Below are 15,907 nucleotides of genomic sequence, written 5' to 3'. Positions count from 1 at the left end.
GTGCTGCATGACTGTTGTTCAATGCGATGACGATAAGTAAATGCGTGGCCCTTGGGCAGGGCAATCTATTTGTGTGTTTGTATTATGTTATAATGCCAGTCCACTACTATGTTTTGTAATAATTATCAAACTTAGTTGTAAGGTTTGAAACTACTATTTTGTAAACTAAATTATTGTAAGACTTCCGCTATTTTACTCTGATGTATATATTTGAATAAACTGTTGTAATACTACAATGACTCTGTAATGGGATCTTGCTCGGAAATTGTGGATGATTCGGGGTTCCCCGAGGACACCCGACAGTCTTCTTAAGTTACCAGGAACATATGCATAGATGTCAAAGGTCATTGGACAGTGACAGGTGCATGTGGGCCCTATAATTTAGGAGGTTCTGCCACATGCTTGGACTTGGAAAAGGAGAAAGAAAAACAAAAGGCTCAAGGCAAAGGTATAAATGGTAGGAGCCATTTTGTTTCGGTGATCAAGACACTTTGCAAGTGTGGTCACATTTAGGTTCGATAGCCATACTATTAAGAGGGGTAAAACTCATATCGAAATGCGGTTATCAAAGTGCCACTAGATGCTCTAACTCATTACATTTGCATTTAGGATCTAGTGGAGTGTTAACGCCCTTGAAAATGTTTGTGAAAACATGCTAACACACATGTGCATAAGGTGATACACTTGGTGGTTGGCACATTTAAGCAAGGGTAAGAAATTTTACCAGTGGAGTGTCCGCCCGTAGAGTGCGGACAGTCTGATGGTGCCACCGGTGACCTGTATAGAAAAGACAGGATTTCACATAATGCACCAAATGCTGGCCTCAACTAGACCGGTGCGTTCAGTCAGTGGAAGCAGTGAAGACGCTAGCGTTAGTCTTCGACCAGACGTTGGGTCACTTTGTGACCGGACGCTGATGGGGTGCGTTCGGTCCTGCTGACATGGCGGCGCACAGAGGAGATAGTAAGTGACTGGACACTGGGTGAGTCCAGCCGGGCATGACCAAACGCATCCGGTCGTGAGTGGAACCTTATTGGAAACGACCGGATGCTGGGGTCCTGCATCTGGTCACCTTGAGCAGCGCGTCTAGTCCCTACTTAAATGTACTGATGACTGTTGAGATCGGGCGATAAGCTTTTGAAGCCAATGACACGTGGCAAGCATCGAGTGACCGGACGCTGAGGTCCTATGTTCGGTCGATATGATCAGAGCGTCCGGTCACCCCAAGCAGTGCCCAGTGAAGGGGTACAATGGCTCTATTTCATGGGGGCTTCTATTTAAGCCCCATGGCCGGCTAAAGCTCACTCTTTTGGCCATTTACATTGACATAGCAACCTTGTGAGGTTAGCTAAAGCCCTCTCACTCATCTCCATCATAGATTCATCAACTTTGTGAGATTGGGAGTGAATCCAAGTGCATTGCTTGAGTGTTTGCATCTAGAGGCACTTGGTGTTTGTGTTTCACTGTGGGATTCGCTTGTTACTCTTGGTGGTTTCTGCCACCTAGATGGCTTGGAGCAGCAAGGATCATCAAGCAGAGGTTGGTGATTGTCTCCGACTCTGATCATGGTGATTGTGAGGGGTTCTTGACCTTTCCTCGACGGAGAGCCAAAAGGTACTCTAGTGAATTGCTCATGGCTTGTGTGATCCTCACCTTGTGTTGGTTGTGTGGCACCTTATTGAGGGTTTGGCGTGTGATGCCAATTAGCGTGTGAACCTCCAAGTGAGTGAATCGCCATAATGAGGACTAGCTTGCCGGCAAGCAAGTGAACCTCGGTAAAAATCATTGTGTAATCATTTGATTCCGAGGTGATTGGTCTTCATTGATATTCATTCTTGTGATTGATTGGCTCACTTCTCAACTTGGTGGTATAACCATCTTGCTCACTCACTTTATATTACCACAAACTAGTTATCAAGCTCTTTAGTATAGCTAGTTGTGAGAGCTTGTTAGTTTGGTTAGTGTGGCTCTTTAGTTAGCATTTGAGAGCACACTAACTTAGTGTAGTGACATAGCCATTGTATGGTTAGAAACTATAGAAACTAGAATTGTGACAGGTGGCTTCAATTTTTAGTACGCGAGTGCAACACTCATTTTGCCTCATAATTATCTAGCCGGTTTGTTAAGTGTTGTTGTAGAAATTTTAATAGGCTATTCACCCCCTCTAGCCATTAGGACCTTTTAGGGCCAGGCCTAGAGGAAGGATGCCATTGTCTTCAGCCATGGCCTCTCCAGCCCTGTTCCTCAATGGTGCGAGTGGCCGCCTTGCTTGCTTTATGCCATAGCTAGAGGACGAAGTATCGACTACTGACCTGTGCAAAGAGATGAAGGAAGAAAAGGAACAGACAAAATCAGAAATAGTCAGACAGATCAAGATAGAAGAAGAGGATTAGGGTTAGGGTTAGGGTTTACCTATGCAATTGGAGCCCGGTGCTGGAGAAGACAATGACCTCCAAGAGAAGACGACACACCGTTAGCAAGGACATCGAGCGGCGGCGGAGGGAAGACAGTAACAAGAACTCATATAATCACCAAGATCTAGAGGGGTCGAGGGCAGAGAGGGAGAGGGAGACGGGAGAGAGGGAGGGTATCAGGGAGGAGGAGAAGGGAGCGGCTCGATGGTGGTAGACGGATCGAATCGAGGTCATCGGAGTCGGGGGAGGTCACCAGAGATGGCGAGGCGAGAGCGAGAGCGACTCGAGAGGGTGGAGCAGCGTGGGTGGGGAATGAGATGACCGAATGATTTAGGGTTTGGTGAGGGAGGAGAGAGGGAGCTGGCGCCGCTTATATACGAAGGGGGAGGTGGAGAGCAGCTGGGCCATCGCCTTGGCCCGTGGGGGAGAGGAGGGGGGCGGAGAGCAGCTGGGCCGTCGCCTTGGGCCGTGGGGGAGAGGGGGAGGCGGGCCGACCCTAAAAAGCTGGGTCGTGTCGTGCCAGCCCACGGGCTTAGGATACGGCCTAGGCACGACCTGCTGTACCGGGCCGAGCTAGCCCGGGCCCGTACGTCATCGGGCCAGGCCGTGCTCATGTCAGGCTAAAAAAGCGGGCTTCGTGCCGTGCCGTCGTGCCTCGGGCTGCATGGACATTTATACTCTCAAAGCTGACTACACAACTTGGAAAACTAAAAATCTATGCCTTCGAGTTAGGAAGAGATCCTAGTACTACAGCTGCGAGTGAAGCAAGGTAGAAAGAAAAAAAATGGCAGGTTAAATAAGAAAAAGTTTATATTAAAAATCTTTCTTCTAGATTTGATGCATAGAACTTTGTATTTAATATAATTAGCATTAGCTTTTCTTTTCTTTTCTTTTTCTAAGAATTACACGGTACAATGTACACGCCCACACACACAGACTCACCCCCTATAAACACATGTATGTAAACCTTATTCCTATGAGCACATTCGAAGGACTAAGCCGATAGATCTTGCGATTTACGAAGTCACCGCAGGCACCTCGCTGTCGACGAGGACGTCGTCTACCACTGAAAGCATAACGCCGATAAATCCTGAAATAAATCTAGGAAAATATAAGCACCCGTGCCAAGTCAAGAACTTGAACCCGGATGGACATGTTTCACTAGAAGGAACCCAACCAACTATCAGCTTTTCTTTTCTTTTTTGTGCACGTAACATAGACTTCCTGTACACCAAACGGATTAACATGACATGGTATGTACATACCTTTTGACTACCTACCATATGCAACGTGTACAAATTATGTACATTAAAATATGCGTGATTTGTATTTTTTTTGTATTTGTTACCACTTTATTAACTTAAAAATAAAAAATATATGTGTTAATATAACATTGTATACATGATGAATTTGCTAGGGAAAAAAGGCTTTATGGTACCCTACCGTAACTGTGTTTTTTTCGCGATCGTGCTCATGCCAACCGTAAACCTTTGTTTAACATTGTAAAGGCATGTTTAAATCGAGGGCGTAAAGTTTTTGAGTATCACATCGAGTGTTATATGGGGTGTCGTATATGATATTTGGATACTAATAAAAAAATAAATTACAGAATTTATCAGTAATCCATGAGACGAATTTATTAAGCCTAATTAATCCGTTATTAGCACATGTGTTACGGTAACACCACATTATTAAATCATAGACTAATTAGGTTTAAAAGATTCATCTCAAAAAATTAGTCGTAAACTATGTAATTAGTTATTTTTTTAAGTCTATATTTAACTTAACCGGCTGTACTGTACGTGCAGGAGGTTGATCGGATGTGCAGCACAGCGGCGCGACGACCGGATTGGCGGGGCGCAAGCTCGTCTGGCCGGCCGGCCGCTTCAGTGACGTGCGGTCCTGCCCCCGGGATCCTGGTGCCACGTTGCCGCTCCCGTCCTGTCCGGCAGGTTGCGTGATACGTTACATCAACCCCACGATTTAGGGGATTTGGATGAATTTTGCCCCCATTGCGAGTTATTTATTTTTTTAATTTATAAATAATCTAAAAGATCAATGGATTTGTTTGAGTTATTATCTTTTAGTAGGTAATAGAAGTACCATAGCATAATTTATTTTTTTAACCTTAGTTTTGTACATTAATTGTTGCAAGGAGGAACTTATTTTTAGGGTGCATTTGCAGCAAGAAACATTTCATATTTCTTAATAAAATCACTAGAATCACTGCCAAATATCACAAATAGTGAAACATTTTAGCGAGAACAACTTGGAACAGATTCTTGTTTTTATACTAATCCACAGAAACACCCAAAACCTGGTTTTTGTTTATTCTAGTTCTAGTTTTAGGAATCTAGCAAGCTAGTCAAATGGTTCTATTAAGTGATTTTGATTCATATACCAGAGAAACATTTATGAAAAAAATCTGGATTTGAAATGACAAGAATTTGAAACCTTGCCAAACGCTTAATCATGCGTAGGCCATGGCAGCGTGTAAGAAGTTTAAGCACGGGCCGCTAGAACTGAAGATGAGTGGGATATTACTTCCTCCGTCCATAAAAGAATGTAATTATAGCGCAGTGTCATAGTTTTGTATTTTAAGTTCAATTAATTATAGATAAAAAAGTATTAATATTTATGATATCAAATAAATATCATTAGATTAATTATGAAATGTATTTTTATAATAAATTATTTTGGAGCCATAAATATGAATAACATTTACTAGAAATTTGGTCAAACATAAACTACTTTTACTGGCACATACACGTAGTTTCATTCTTTTCTGAAATATGGGAGTATTTTAGAAATGTCCACATGCATCTACGGAGTACCAATGAACAGCACGAGTGGCAGGTGCGGATGATCAGCAGCCGAGGACAAGTCCGGTGATATGACAGTCTGGAGACAAAATGAGCGAAGTCCGGTAACCGTATGGAGAAAAGGGAGCTAAGAAAAAAAAGTTGAACATTGCTCTTTATTTATGTGCCTTTGTCCCCTGTAATGCGTGTTGAACATCTCTTTTTATTCATGTGGATTATAACGTGTGTTGGACATCTCTTTTTATTCATGTGCCCTGTAATGCGTGTTGAACATCTATATTTTATTCATGTGAGCTATACTGTTGTTGAACGTACCTTGTAATTCATGCTATTGCAGCTGCTTTGGTGGCACAAATATGTAGAACCAAGAATTTTTGTTATGTTATTATGTCCGCAAGAACATACTAATAGAATACAATATATAAATGCATATATCATATATTGATAGTTTTTCTTGCATTTCATAGTTTACAAACATGAAAAACTCATTAATTACTAGTTACTCGTACATACATTTTTCATAGCACTAGGGTTCTATTGGACATTCCATAATTTACCGCAGGGCTCAGCATCTCTTTGGTCCACCAAAAAGTCAGGTTGTCAAACACCTAGCTTAGGTATGTAGTAAAAACGTGGACCAATAAAATCATATGCCTCACCTAAAAGCTAGGTAAACGACGATTGAGTTCCCATTGGGAGCAGGCTAGTGCTCTTGGTTTGAAAACAGTGTACGCTCTCCATCCTACAAAGAGTCGTATAGGATTCTGAACAGGTCAATTTTTTACGTTCGAGTAAATTTCTAGAAAATATTAGTAACATTTGTTAAAAAAAATATTTAACCATTATACTCTGATAATACCCATTATCATATATTTGGTTAAAGTTAAACTTGCTTGACTTCTTGGTAAATGAGAATGATACCCTTTGTTGGATGGGGGAGTATGTGGTTTTTTGTGACTCTTTCTATCTTCTCTATCATGTAAAACGTATACTTCTAGTGAATTATCTACTACAACATGTGGTGCGGTAGGAGCTTCACCCTTTTGTCAAAGGAAGTAATTGTTACCCCTGAAAGCCACTACAGTCTACAGAGCTACTAAACTCTGTGATGTGGAGGTCAGGTACAAACGTTGAGGATAGAGCTAATGGTTAAGCTAGCGCGTTGGGGAAGCCTTTATTCAGATTGCTAGGAGCTTCTTCTTATAGTAGGTTTTCAAGGCAGCTAGCCATAAGTCAGCTTTTCTATGGATTTGATTGATTGCCTGAATTAGCAACCATAATTTTTTTATTAATTCTTTTAAAGTAAGATCATGTTTGGCATAGCTCCGCTTCACCATTGAAGTTGTTTTTTGTAATAGCTTCATGATTAGCTTTCTTAACGAAGCTAAGCTGTTTTGGATTTTTTTTTGGCAAAACAGCTTTCCTAGGATGAGCCAAATGAATAAAATACCTATAATGCCCCTTGTTTATTTTTTTGTTCACGGTATTCTTTTTTGAGACTTTTACCTACGAGCCATTATAAAAGTTTATATTTCCTTCTCTACCACGGAAATTTTGGCTGCCCCTCTTCAGTCCCTCGCGCAAACTTTTCTGGTCATGTGTGCCACCTCCGTCAGCTCCATGACGTTGAAGAATAGGTTGACCGAACTATGAAGCAAAACAGGATGGAGATAAGACCATTGTGCCCTTGTGAAGCTGTGACTTACGTTGAGTCCCACAAAAGACACCCCTAGTCTCCAACTCCTCATTTCTCGTCTCTCTCGAGCTCCTCTCTCTCTCAAAACCCTAGCCAAAGGAACCAAGGCGGCGGCGAGAAGAGGCGGCGGTGACCAAGCAAATCTACACACGTGAGGAGGGGGGTCTCATGGGGTAGGGATCAAGAGGTTGACCCGCTGGATCCAAGGCCACGTGCAGCAGGGGCCTTGGTTGAGGGTGACCACGAGATCCAAGGAGTCGCCATGGTGGAGCTGGAGGTGCGCCCGGCGTGGCTTTCAGACGGGTAGGCTATTGTCTTCTTCTTCTCTTGTTGTCCTCCATTGTCATGCACTTAGCCTAATTGTGGGTGCTTAGTTTGTTGCCATAGATCTGCCTTAATCGATGGGTGTTCGTATGTAGGATGGACCCCAAAACGAGCTACAGATTAGAAATAAGGATCGTTGCGACAAATTCTCGATGTCGTTGGTTTAGCATAAGCACAGTTGTAGATGTTGACACAACAAATTTCAAGGATATGGTCGAAGACATTGTGGATAAGTACCCTTGTGGTTATGGTGACATTGTTGACATGTTCTACTACTATGGTGAAACCAAGTCCAACATCAAAGTCAGCAGTGACCATAATTTAGTTGCTATGTTTTCCAAAAATACTAGTGCCAAGACCTGCTTGTTGACCTTTGCTTACCATCCTATGGGTACTGATACACCAGTCATTCAACTATGGCATGATTTAGCTGAAATGCCTAACTCCTCTATGCAAGCCTATAACCTAGCTGAGCCTACACCATCACAAGCTTCCACGCAAACACCAGCTTCAACCCAAACTCAAGCTTCCTCTCAAACAACAGCAACCACTGATGATGACAACTACCTAAACAATCCTGAGCCATAGAATGAGCACGTGGGTGTGGATGAGGAGGGCATGTACCTAGAATTAGAGCCACAGACCAAGGGTACTGAAGCATTTGAGGAGGATGTACCTATTTCTGACTCTGAATGTGAATCTGATTTTGATGATGACTATGAGGAGGATGAGGCAGATGAAATGGTCAAAGATAAAGTTCCACTTAGTAATCCTGAAATAGTGTATGACAAAAATGACACCAATCACAGTAGGCAGCATCTATGAAAACATGTCTTGTTTTAAGTTGGCTTTGGCTACACATGCAATCAGAAATGAGTTTGAGTTTAACATAGAGAAGAGTGATCCAGGAAGGTACAGGGCCTACTGTAGTGCCAAAATTGATGGATGTAGGTGGAGGATTCATGCATCTACAACTGTAGACAACTTAACAGTGAAGGTAACTCTTGCCATCTTTCTTTTTTTGTTGATTTACTTATAATTGGTGTGACATATTTGTAGGTGAAGAAGAACTCATATCCTCATGAGTGTCAGAGCACAAGAAGAGGTGGTAAAGTGAAGTGTGCAACCAAGTTTTGGGTTTGTGAAAAGGTGAAGGACTGGGTATTTGAGAATCCCAGGGTGTCAGCTATGGAGCTGCAGAAGAGGATCAAGGATGAATTCAAGGTGGTTGTGCCTTACAAGAGAGTATATAATGGTAAGGAACTAGCTCACAGCCAATTATTTGGAGATTGGAAGTCTAGTTTTGATAATCTGTATAGGTTCAAGTTGCAAATTGAGGAATCTTGTCTAGGTAGCTTTGTAGTTATTGATCATCATACCATTAATAACAAGATTAGATTCAATAGATTGTTCTTTGCCATGAAGCCATGTATTGATGGGTTTCTTCAAGGCTGTAGGCCATACTTGTCAGTTGATAGTACATTTCTCACGGGCAAGTTTAGAGGTCAACTATGTGTAGCCTGTGCAGTAGATGGGCACAACTGGATGTATCTAGTTGCAGTTGGAGTCATAGATTCAGAAACAAATGAGAATTGGATATGGTTCATGGAGAGACTAAGAGATGCTATAGGGAGTCCACCAAGTCTGACCTTCTATACTGATTGTTGTCAAGAAGTGATGGCCAGTGTGAGTGAGGTATTTCCTAATGCAGAGCACAGAGAGTGTATGTGGCATCTTGTTCAAAATTTTAAGAAAAGGTACCATGGAAAGGTGTTTGATGATCATTTGTGGGCATCATCTTACAGTTGGAACTCATACCTTTTTGAGAAACACTGGTTAGCAATGGCAGCAGCTAAGCCAACAGCTATGGTTTATCTATAGCAGAACCATAAGAAGCTTTGGACCAAAAGTCATTTTGGAGTCACATCTAAGATAGACTATGCCACAAATAATTTAGCTAAGAGCTTCAACAACTAGATCAAAGGTGAAAAAGACAAACATTTGGATGACTTACTTGATACAATTAGACATAAGTTATTAATCAAATGGAACCATAGAAGGAAGATTGCAAGGTAGATGTAGGGCAAGATATGTGGTAGAACCTCCTAAGAAATTGGGCCCACATGCACCTATCATTGTCTTAACAGACCTTGGATAGCGCTCATGAGTTCCCAACAACTCAACAGGTCTGTCGAGTGTCCTTAGGAAAACCCGAATCATCCACGATTCTCTTTTCAAACAGGATCCCAATCACAGACATTGCAGATTACAATAGTTTATTCAAATATATACATCAGAGTAAAGATAGCGGAAGTCTTAAGATAACATAGTTTACAAACCAGTTGTTTTCAAACTTACAATACCATAAGTGTCATACAACCATAGTAGCGGGATAATATTACATTAACTTTATTTATCATACAAACTAGTGCCTTGTCCAAAGGCCATTCATCACTCCTCATCGTCATTGACTTCAAACATAGACATGCAGCAGGGACCAAAACAAGCCTGCGCATGCGACTCACCTGCAACAAGGGTTAACAAACCCTGAGTATAAAAGTACTCAACAAGACTAACCTGACGTAAAGGGGTGTAAGACTTTTAGGGATGCAGGGTTTGGGGCAAGGTAAGATGTAGCAAGATTCAAAATCCTTTGCCAAAAGCTTACTATTCTTATCCTATTTTCAAATTTTACCCCTAAGTCCTTTTAGTTCATTATCTCAAACTAAATGTACTTTTCCCATATTCCATTCCTTCTCATTCCATTCTTTTCTCATATTTTAGTAATTCACCAGTCCTATATTGCTTCTGTAATGAATCGAGTCTCCATATCCGCGGAGCACCGGCAATTCAAATTGATTCAAGTCCTAGCTGGGGATTCCTTATCACACGACATATGTAGAACTTAATCTTGCATATATCAACCTCGCTATCAGATCCTCCTATACTAAGCCATCTCCACGCCACCCGAGAGCACAGCACACCTCAAATCCGGCCACATTCCAGCCATGAGGGTACACGCTACTCCCACCATCTCTCCACTCCTAGTGCGTGGGCATTCGTCTTAGTATTGGATTAGCCGCAGTAGGCTTACTGGAGTATGTGACCAGTACTACAAAGTGTCTCGTTCAGAAGATCCACAATGAGTGGCCTTTAAGCGACATAGTCGGCAACATTACCCAACATTCAAGATAAGTCACCCGACTAGTCTCTAGTTCATTCTACCTTCTTTGTTTCTTTGGCCAGTATGCCATCTTTGATTGTATCAAAACTTTTACTTTGAAAGCCTACCATAAAGCATACTAAGCATTCTACGCCTTTGTAAAAGAAAACATCTTCAAGGATGGTAAACAATTAACAAGGTAGACAATGCATCAAGTAGGTAACATTTGAATAAATCAACTTAATGCAATAGGTAACATAGGTGATAAACATTTCAAAGTAAATAAGGTAAGGGTTTAATGCATAAACCGGGGCTTGCCTTCGTTGATGATCTTAGGTTCTGGATCAGTATCACGATTATCGAATCCCGTGACAACCGGGGATTCTTCCAGAACTTGCTCAACTAGAATCGTTTCACTCTCGGGTTCTACACGAAACGATAGCATATGCTTTAACATGATGATAATGTAAACATGATGCTTTCACGGTACATGAAATGTAAAAACACCCCGAATACGATTTTCCTTCACGGTACAGTTGCAAGCCAACAAAACCAACTTACAATCCTACTGTCAAGAACCACACATGTGACTTGACCAAATGAATCTTGAAACTCTACTAGTCATAAAACATGACCAAAATAAGATTCAACACTAATCAAACACTTAGGGTTTGCTTTTATTTATTTTTGAATTAATTTGGAAATAAGCCCAAAAATGAACTTGTTCCAAATGACCTGAAAATTTTATGTAAGCTTCCTCATGACAAATTAGTGTACCAAAACAAATTTCATAATTTTTGGAATTATACAGTGACCTACAAAAATCATGAAAATTGTATTTATCAATTAATGGACTGAATATTTGAACATTAAAAATATATTCAAATTTCAAGTTTCAAATTTTTGAACCATACTAGAGCATGTAAAGAGGCTACACACAAAATTTCAGAATTTTTGGAGCTATGATTATTTTCCTACAAATTTCCAAAGATTCAGCACTATTCAAAATCAGAAAATAACAAAACTCACTATTCTCTCTCTTGCTCTCACTGACAGCCGGCCCCCACCTGTCATCCCCAACCTTGGGCATTGACCGTGGCTGCGACGGCGCTGACCGGCGCAAACTCACCGACGGTGAGCCCAACAGCGATGGCCAAAGCACTAACATGTTCACAAGAGCTAGACGCATCGATTAGTGGCACTTTGGAGGTCGATTACGACATGGAACAAGGCTAACACCGGCCATGGCGGACGCGGTGGCACGGCAATGTTACACCGGCGAAATAAGGCCAGTAACGGTGAAACAGAGAGTTCAGGAAGCATTAGTGGCTCACCCTGATCGTGTTGAAGCAACAGGCGAGACCGGAGAAGCTACGGTGACGCGTTTCGACGGTGACCGGGATCACGGCGGAGCGGACCTCGTCGATGACATCGTTTTGGCGACTGCAGTGGGCAAAACGAGTAGGCAAGAGTGGAATGAGCACTACAGCATCGCGACGAAACTAGAGAGCCAACAATCAAGGGCAACGGCTCACCGGATGAGGCTAGCCACGGTGAATCGACATTTCCATTGAGGTCGCCGGCCGCGAGGAAGATGAACGTGTACAGCGAGCTCTCGGTGAAATCAGGCAGTAGCAACAGCTCGGTCAGATGCGTAAGGAGCAGGCGAAACTGGAACACGGCTTTTCTGGGGCTAACTTGCGCTGAGGAGGCAAGGGAAGCTCGCCGGAGTCAATACGGCGGCGTCGGGAAAGCAGAGAGAAGGAAGAAATGTGAACGGCGTCGACTGGGTCTTATAGCTCGGCCTGGAGCGTGCGGACTCGACACGCAGAGTGCTCCCCATGCCAGCGTGAAGCCAAGGGCGGTCGTAGACACGCCTGGAAGGCCGGAGAAAGGACGCCAGCGGTGAGGCGGTGACGCCCTGTAGTTATCTGAATTTTTGAAATAATTACAGATTTGCCACTGAGTTCATTTTATAAATTACTCCCAATTTTTCTAAAGAAGTTGAAAATCTCCAAAAATAAAAGTTGCATAACTTTTCAAACTCTACAACTTTGCTTCAAGGAACATTTTCAAATTCTGCCTCCATTTTGAAATTTGAATTTGGGGTACATTTGAGTATTTGAATCTTTTCAAAATTACTCCAAATTTTATATGTAAACTTGAAAAACTTTGAATACCAAAGTTGATCCTTATAAAATGTACTTCAACTTTGCTTTTTGCCTCAACCCCAAATTCCAAATGAATTATGAATTAGTCAAAAGGGGCAAAAATGACTTTTGTGATTTGAATTTGAATTCAAATCTGATTTGTTTTCCCTTTTACTTTAACTTTGATTTTTGACCAGTAACATGGCCTGTTAGGGTTATTTGAGTCAAATGACACATGACCTCATATGATCACATGAAATTTGACCCTTGTGGTTATGATCTTTATTTAGGGTTTTGAATCACATCACATGAAATAACAATGTTATGAAATAAAGCTTATTTAGTGAATGCATTTAAAATTTTCTACTTTATGAATGCTTTGCAATGCATATGATGACATGGCAAGTTTTAGTGTTAGGTCAAAACACCAGAGGTGTTACAACCCTTCCCCCTTAAAGAAATCTCATCCCAAGATTTAAAACTTAAGGCTAAGTAACGGAAAAGGAAATGTGTCAAGCTAACACATCAGAACTTTATTCAAAAGGCTAGTGAGGGGGTTTTTCATTCTGTTGACAAATGAGACAAGTTACAATATAGACAAGGTATTGCAACTAGATAGAAGTGAAGAAGTCAGGAAAGTTTTCTTCTAAGTAATCCTCGGACTCCCAAGTAGCTTCATCTTCAGTGTGTTGATTCCATTGTACTTTATAGAACTTGATTGTACATCTTCGAGTGACTCGATCTTTCTGATCTAAGACTCTAATGGGGTACTTAGCATAAGTCAAATCAGGTTCTAGTTCTACATTACCAAAGTCGATCACTTGGTTAGGTACTTGAAGACACTTCTTTAGCTGAGATACATGAAAGATATCATGCACAGCTGACATGTGATTTGGTAGCTTGACGCGATAGGCAACCAGTCCACATCATTGTTGGATTTGAAAAGGACCTACATAACGGGGCGCTAACTTTCCCTAAATCCCAAAATGATGAACTCCTTTCATCGGCGATACCTTGAGGTAGACATGATCTCCCACTTTGAATTCTAGCGGTTGTCTCCTCTTATCAGCATAGCTTTTCTATCGGGATTGAGCTACCTTCATATTAGCTTGTATAAGTTTAATCTTCTCTTCAGCTTCCTTGACCACATCCGGTCCAAAGAACCAATGTTCTCTAGCTTCTGACCAATTTAAAGGTGTTTGACATCTACGACCATACAGTGCTTTGAATGGTGCCATTTTAATGCTCTCTTGATGGCTATTGTTATATGAGAATTCAGCTAAAGGAAGGCATTCATCCCATTTAGTACCATAGGACAGGACACATGCTCTTAACATATCTTCAAGAATTTGATTTACCCTCTTAGTCTGTCCATCTGTTTGTGGATGATAAGCAGAACTATGAATAAGTTTAGTTCCCAAAGACTCATGTAGGCTTTTCCAAAACTTGGATATGAACAATGACCCTCTGTCAGAGACAATGGTCTTGGGTGCTCCATGCAGACTAAAGATTCTATCAAGATAAAGCTTTGCATACTGCTTCACTCGATATTTATCTGTGACTGGTAGGAAGTGAGCTATCTTGGTTAGGCGATCAACAATAACCCATATTGAATTGTAGCCTGTAGATGTCCTGGGAAATCCCACGATGAAGTCCATACAGATATCTTCCCACTTCCAAGATGGAACTGGCAAAGAATGTAATGGACCTGCAGTCTTCGTATGAACCGCTTTGACTCTCTGACAAATATCACATTTGGCCACATATTGAGTTATTTCTATTTTCATTTTGGTCCACCAATATCTCTTTCTCAGATCATGATATATTTTGTTGCTACCCGGATGAATGGAGTATCTCGTAGAATGAACTTCATCAAGAATCTGCTTTCGCAGCTCCAAATTCTTGGGCACTACCAATCTATCCTTGAACCATACGACATCTGATTCATCAATCTTGAAACATGTTGGTCTTCCAGATCTAACTTTATCCTTGATATGGGCTATGCCCTTACTTTTCCATTGAGCATCAATGATCTGATCTTTGATAGTGGATTCAATTGCAATATTGGACATAGAATCTTGTTCTATGATTTGTAAATTCAGATGCTCCATCTCTTGACACAATGTTCGTTGCATAGGTTCTACAACTAAACAATGACAATGACTCTTGTGACTCAGGGCATCGGCAACCACATTAGCCTTGCCCAGATGATAATGCACTTCTAAGTCATAATCTTTGATAAGTTCTAACCATCTTCTTTGCCTCATATTCAACTCTGACTGAGTGAAGATGTATTTCAAACTTTTGTGATCTATATAGATATGACATATATTATCCAATAAATAATGTCGCCAAATCTTGAGTGAATGAACAATGGCGGCTAATTCAAGATCATGGTGGGGTAATGTTCTTCATGCTTCTTGAGTTGTCTAGAAGCATACGCTATGACTCTGCCTTCTTGCATAAGAACACAGCCAATACCAATTCCAGATGCATCATAATAGATGTCAAACGGCCTCTCGATATCAGGTTGTGCTAATACTGGTGTAGTTGTCAGCAACTTCTTCAATGTCTAAAAGGCCTTCTCACAATCTGTTGACCATACAAACTTAGTTTGATTTTTCAACAGTCCAGTAATTGCCTTCACAATTCTAGAGAAGTCAGGGATGAACCGACAATAATATACTACCAACCCCAGAAAACTACAAACTTGATGAACAGTTGTAGGTGCTTTCCAGTTAAGGACTTCTTCTACCTTGCTCGGATCAACTGCTATACCTTCAGCAGATAACACATGACCTAGAAATTGTACTTCCTCCAACCAAAATGCACATTTACTGAATTTGGCATATAGTTGGTGATCTCTTAATCTTTGTAGAACAATGCAGAGATGTTCCGCATGTTCCTTTTTGCTCTTAGAATAGATAAGGATATCATCAATGAACACCACTATAAACTTATCTAACTCGGGCATGAAAACTAAGTTCATAAGGTACATGAAATAAGCCGGGGCATTGGTCAGCCCAAAAGACATGACTAGATACTCATATAGACCGTATCGGGTAGTAAACGCTGTCTTCGGCATATCTTCTCGTCTGATCTTAATCTGGTGATAGCCTGATCTCAAGTCTATTTTTGAGAACACCTTAGCTCCCACAAGTTGATCAAAAAGCAAATCAATTCAGGGTAAGGGGTATTTGTTCTTTATGGTGACTTCATTTAACGGCCGATAATCAACACATAACCTTAAGGTTTGGTCCTTCTTCTTCACGAAGATAGTAGAGCATCCCCAAGGTAATGAACTGGGTTGAATGAAACCCTTGTCTAACAACTCTTGT

General features: G+C 41.3%; 1 protein-coding gene across 1 annotated transcript; it reads left to right on the top strand.

The window, feature by feature from the left end:
* Positions 1 to 7,194: 7,194 nt before the first annotated feature.
* On the top strand, positions 7,195 to 9,137 carry LOC136548431 (uncharacterized). The gene is made up of 5 exons (XM_066539960.1): positions 7,195 to 7,235; positions 7,352 to 7,559; positions 7,845 to 8,038; positions 8,127 to 8,253; positions 8,316 to 9,137. The coding sequence occupies exons 1-5, from the start codon at positions 7,195 to 7,197 to the stop codon at positions 9,135 to 9,137; spliced, it is 1,392 nt and encodes a 463-aa protein (XP_066396057.1).
* Positions 9,138 to 15,907: the final 6,770 nt, after the last annotated feature.

Source organism: Miscanthus floridulus, chromosome 4 (genome assembly GCF_019320115.1).
Source record: "Miscanthus floridulus cultivar M001 chromosome 4, ASM1932011v1, whole genome shotgun sequence".
Classification (NCBI taxonomy): domain Eukaryota; kingdom Viridiplantae; phylum Streptophyta; class Magnoliopsida; order Poales; family Poaceae; genus Miscanthus; species Miscanthus floridulus.
This window is presented reverse-complemented; position numbering and strand designations above follow the sequence as displayed.

Bases quoted from the DNA above. Each gene is read 5' to 3' on its own strand.
- LOC136548431 (XM_066539960.1), top strand. From the start codon at position 7,195: ATGGTGGAGCTGGAGGTGCGCCCGGCGTGGCTTTCAGACGG. The intron at 7,560-7,844 runs GTCAGCAGTGAC...CCTGAGCCATAG, and splicing joins AAACCAAGTCCAACATCAAA to AATGAGCACGTGGGTGTGGA. The intron at 8,039-8,126 runs GTATGACAAAAA...ACATGCAATCAG, and splicing joins CTTAGTAATCCTGAAATAGT to AAATGAGTTTGAGTTTAACA.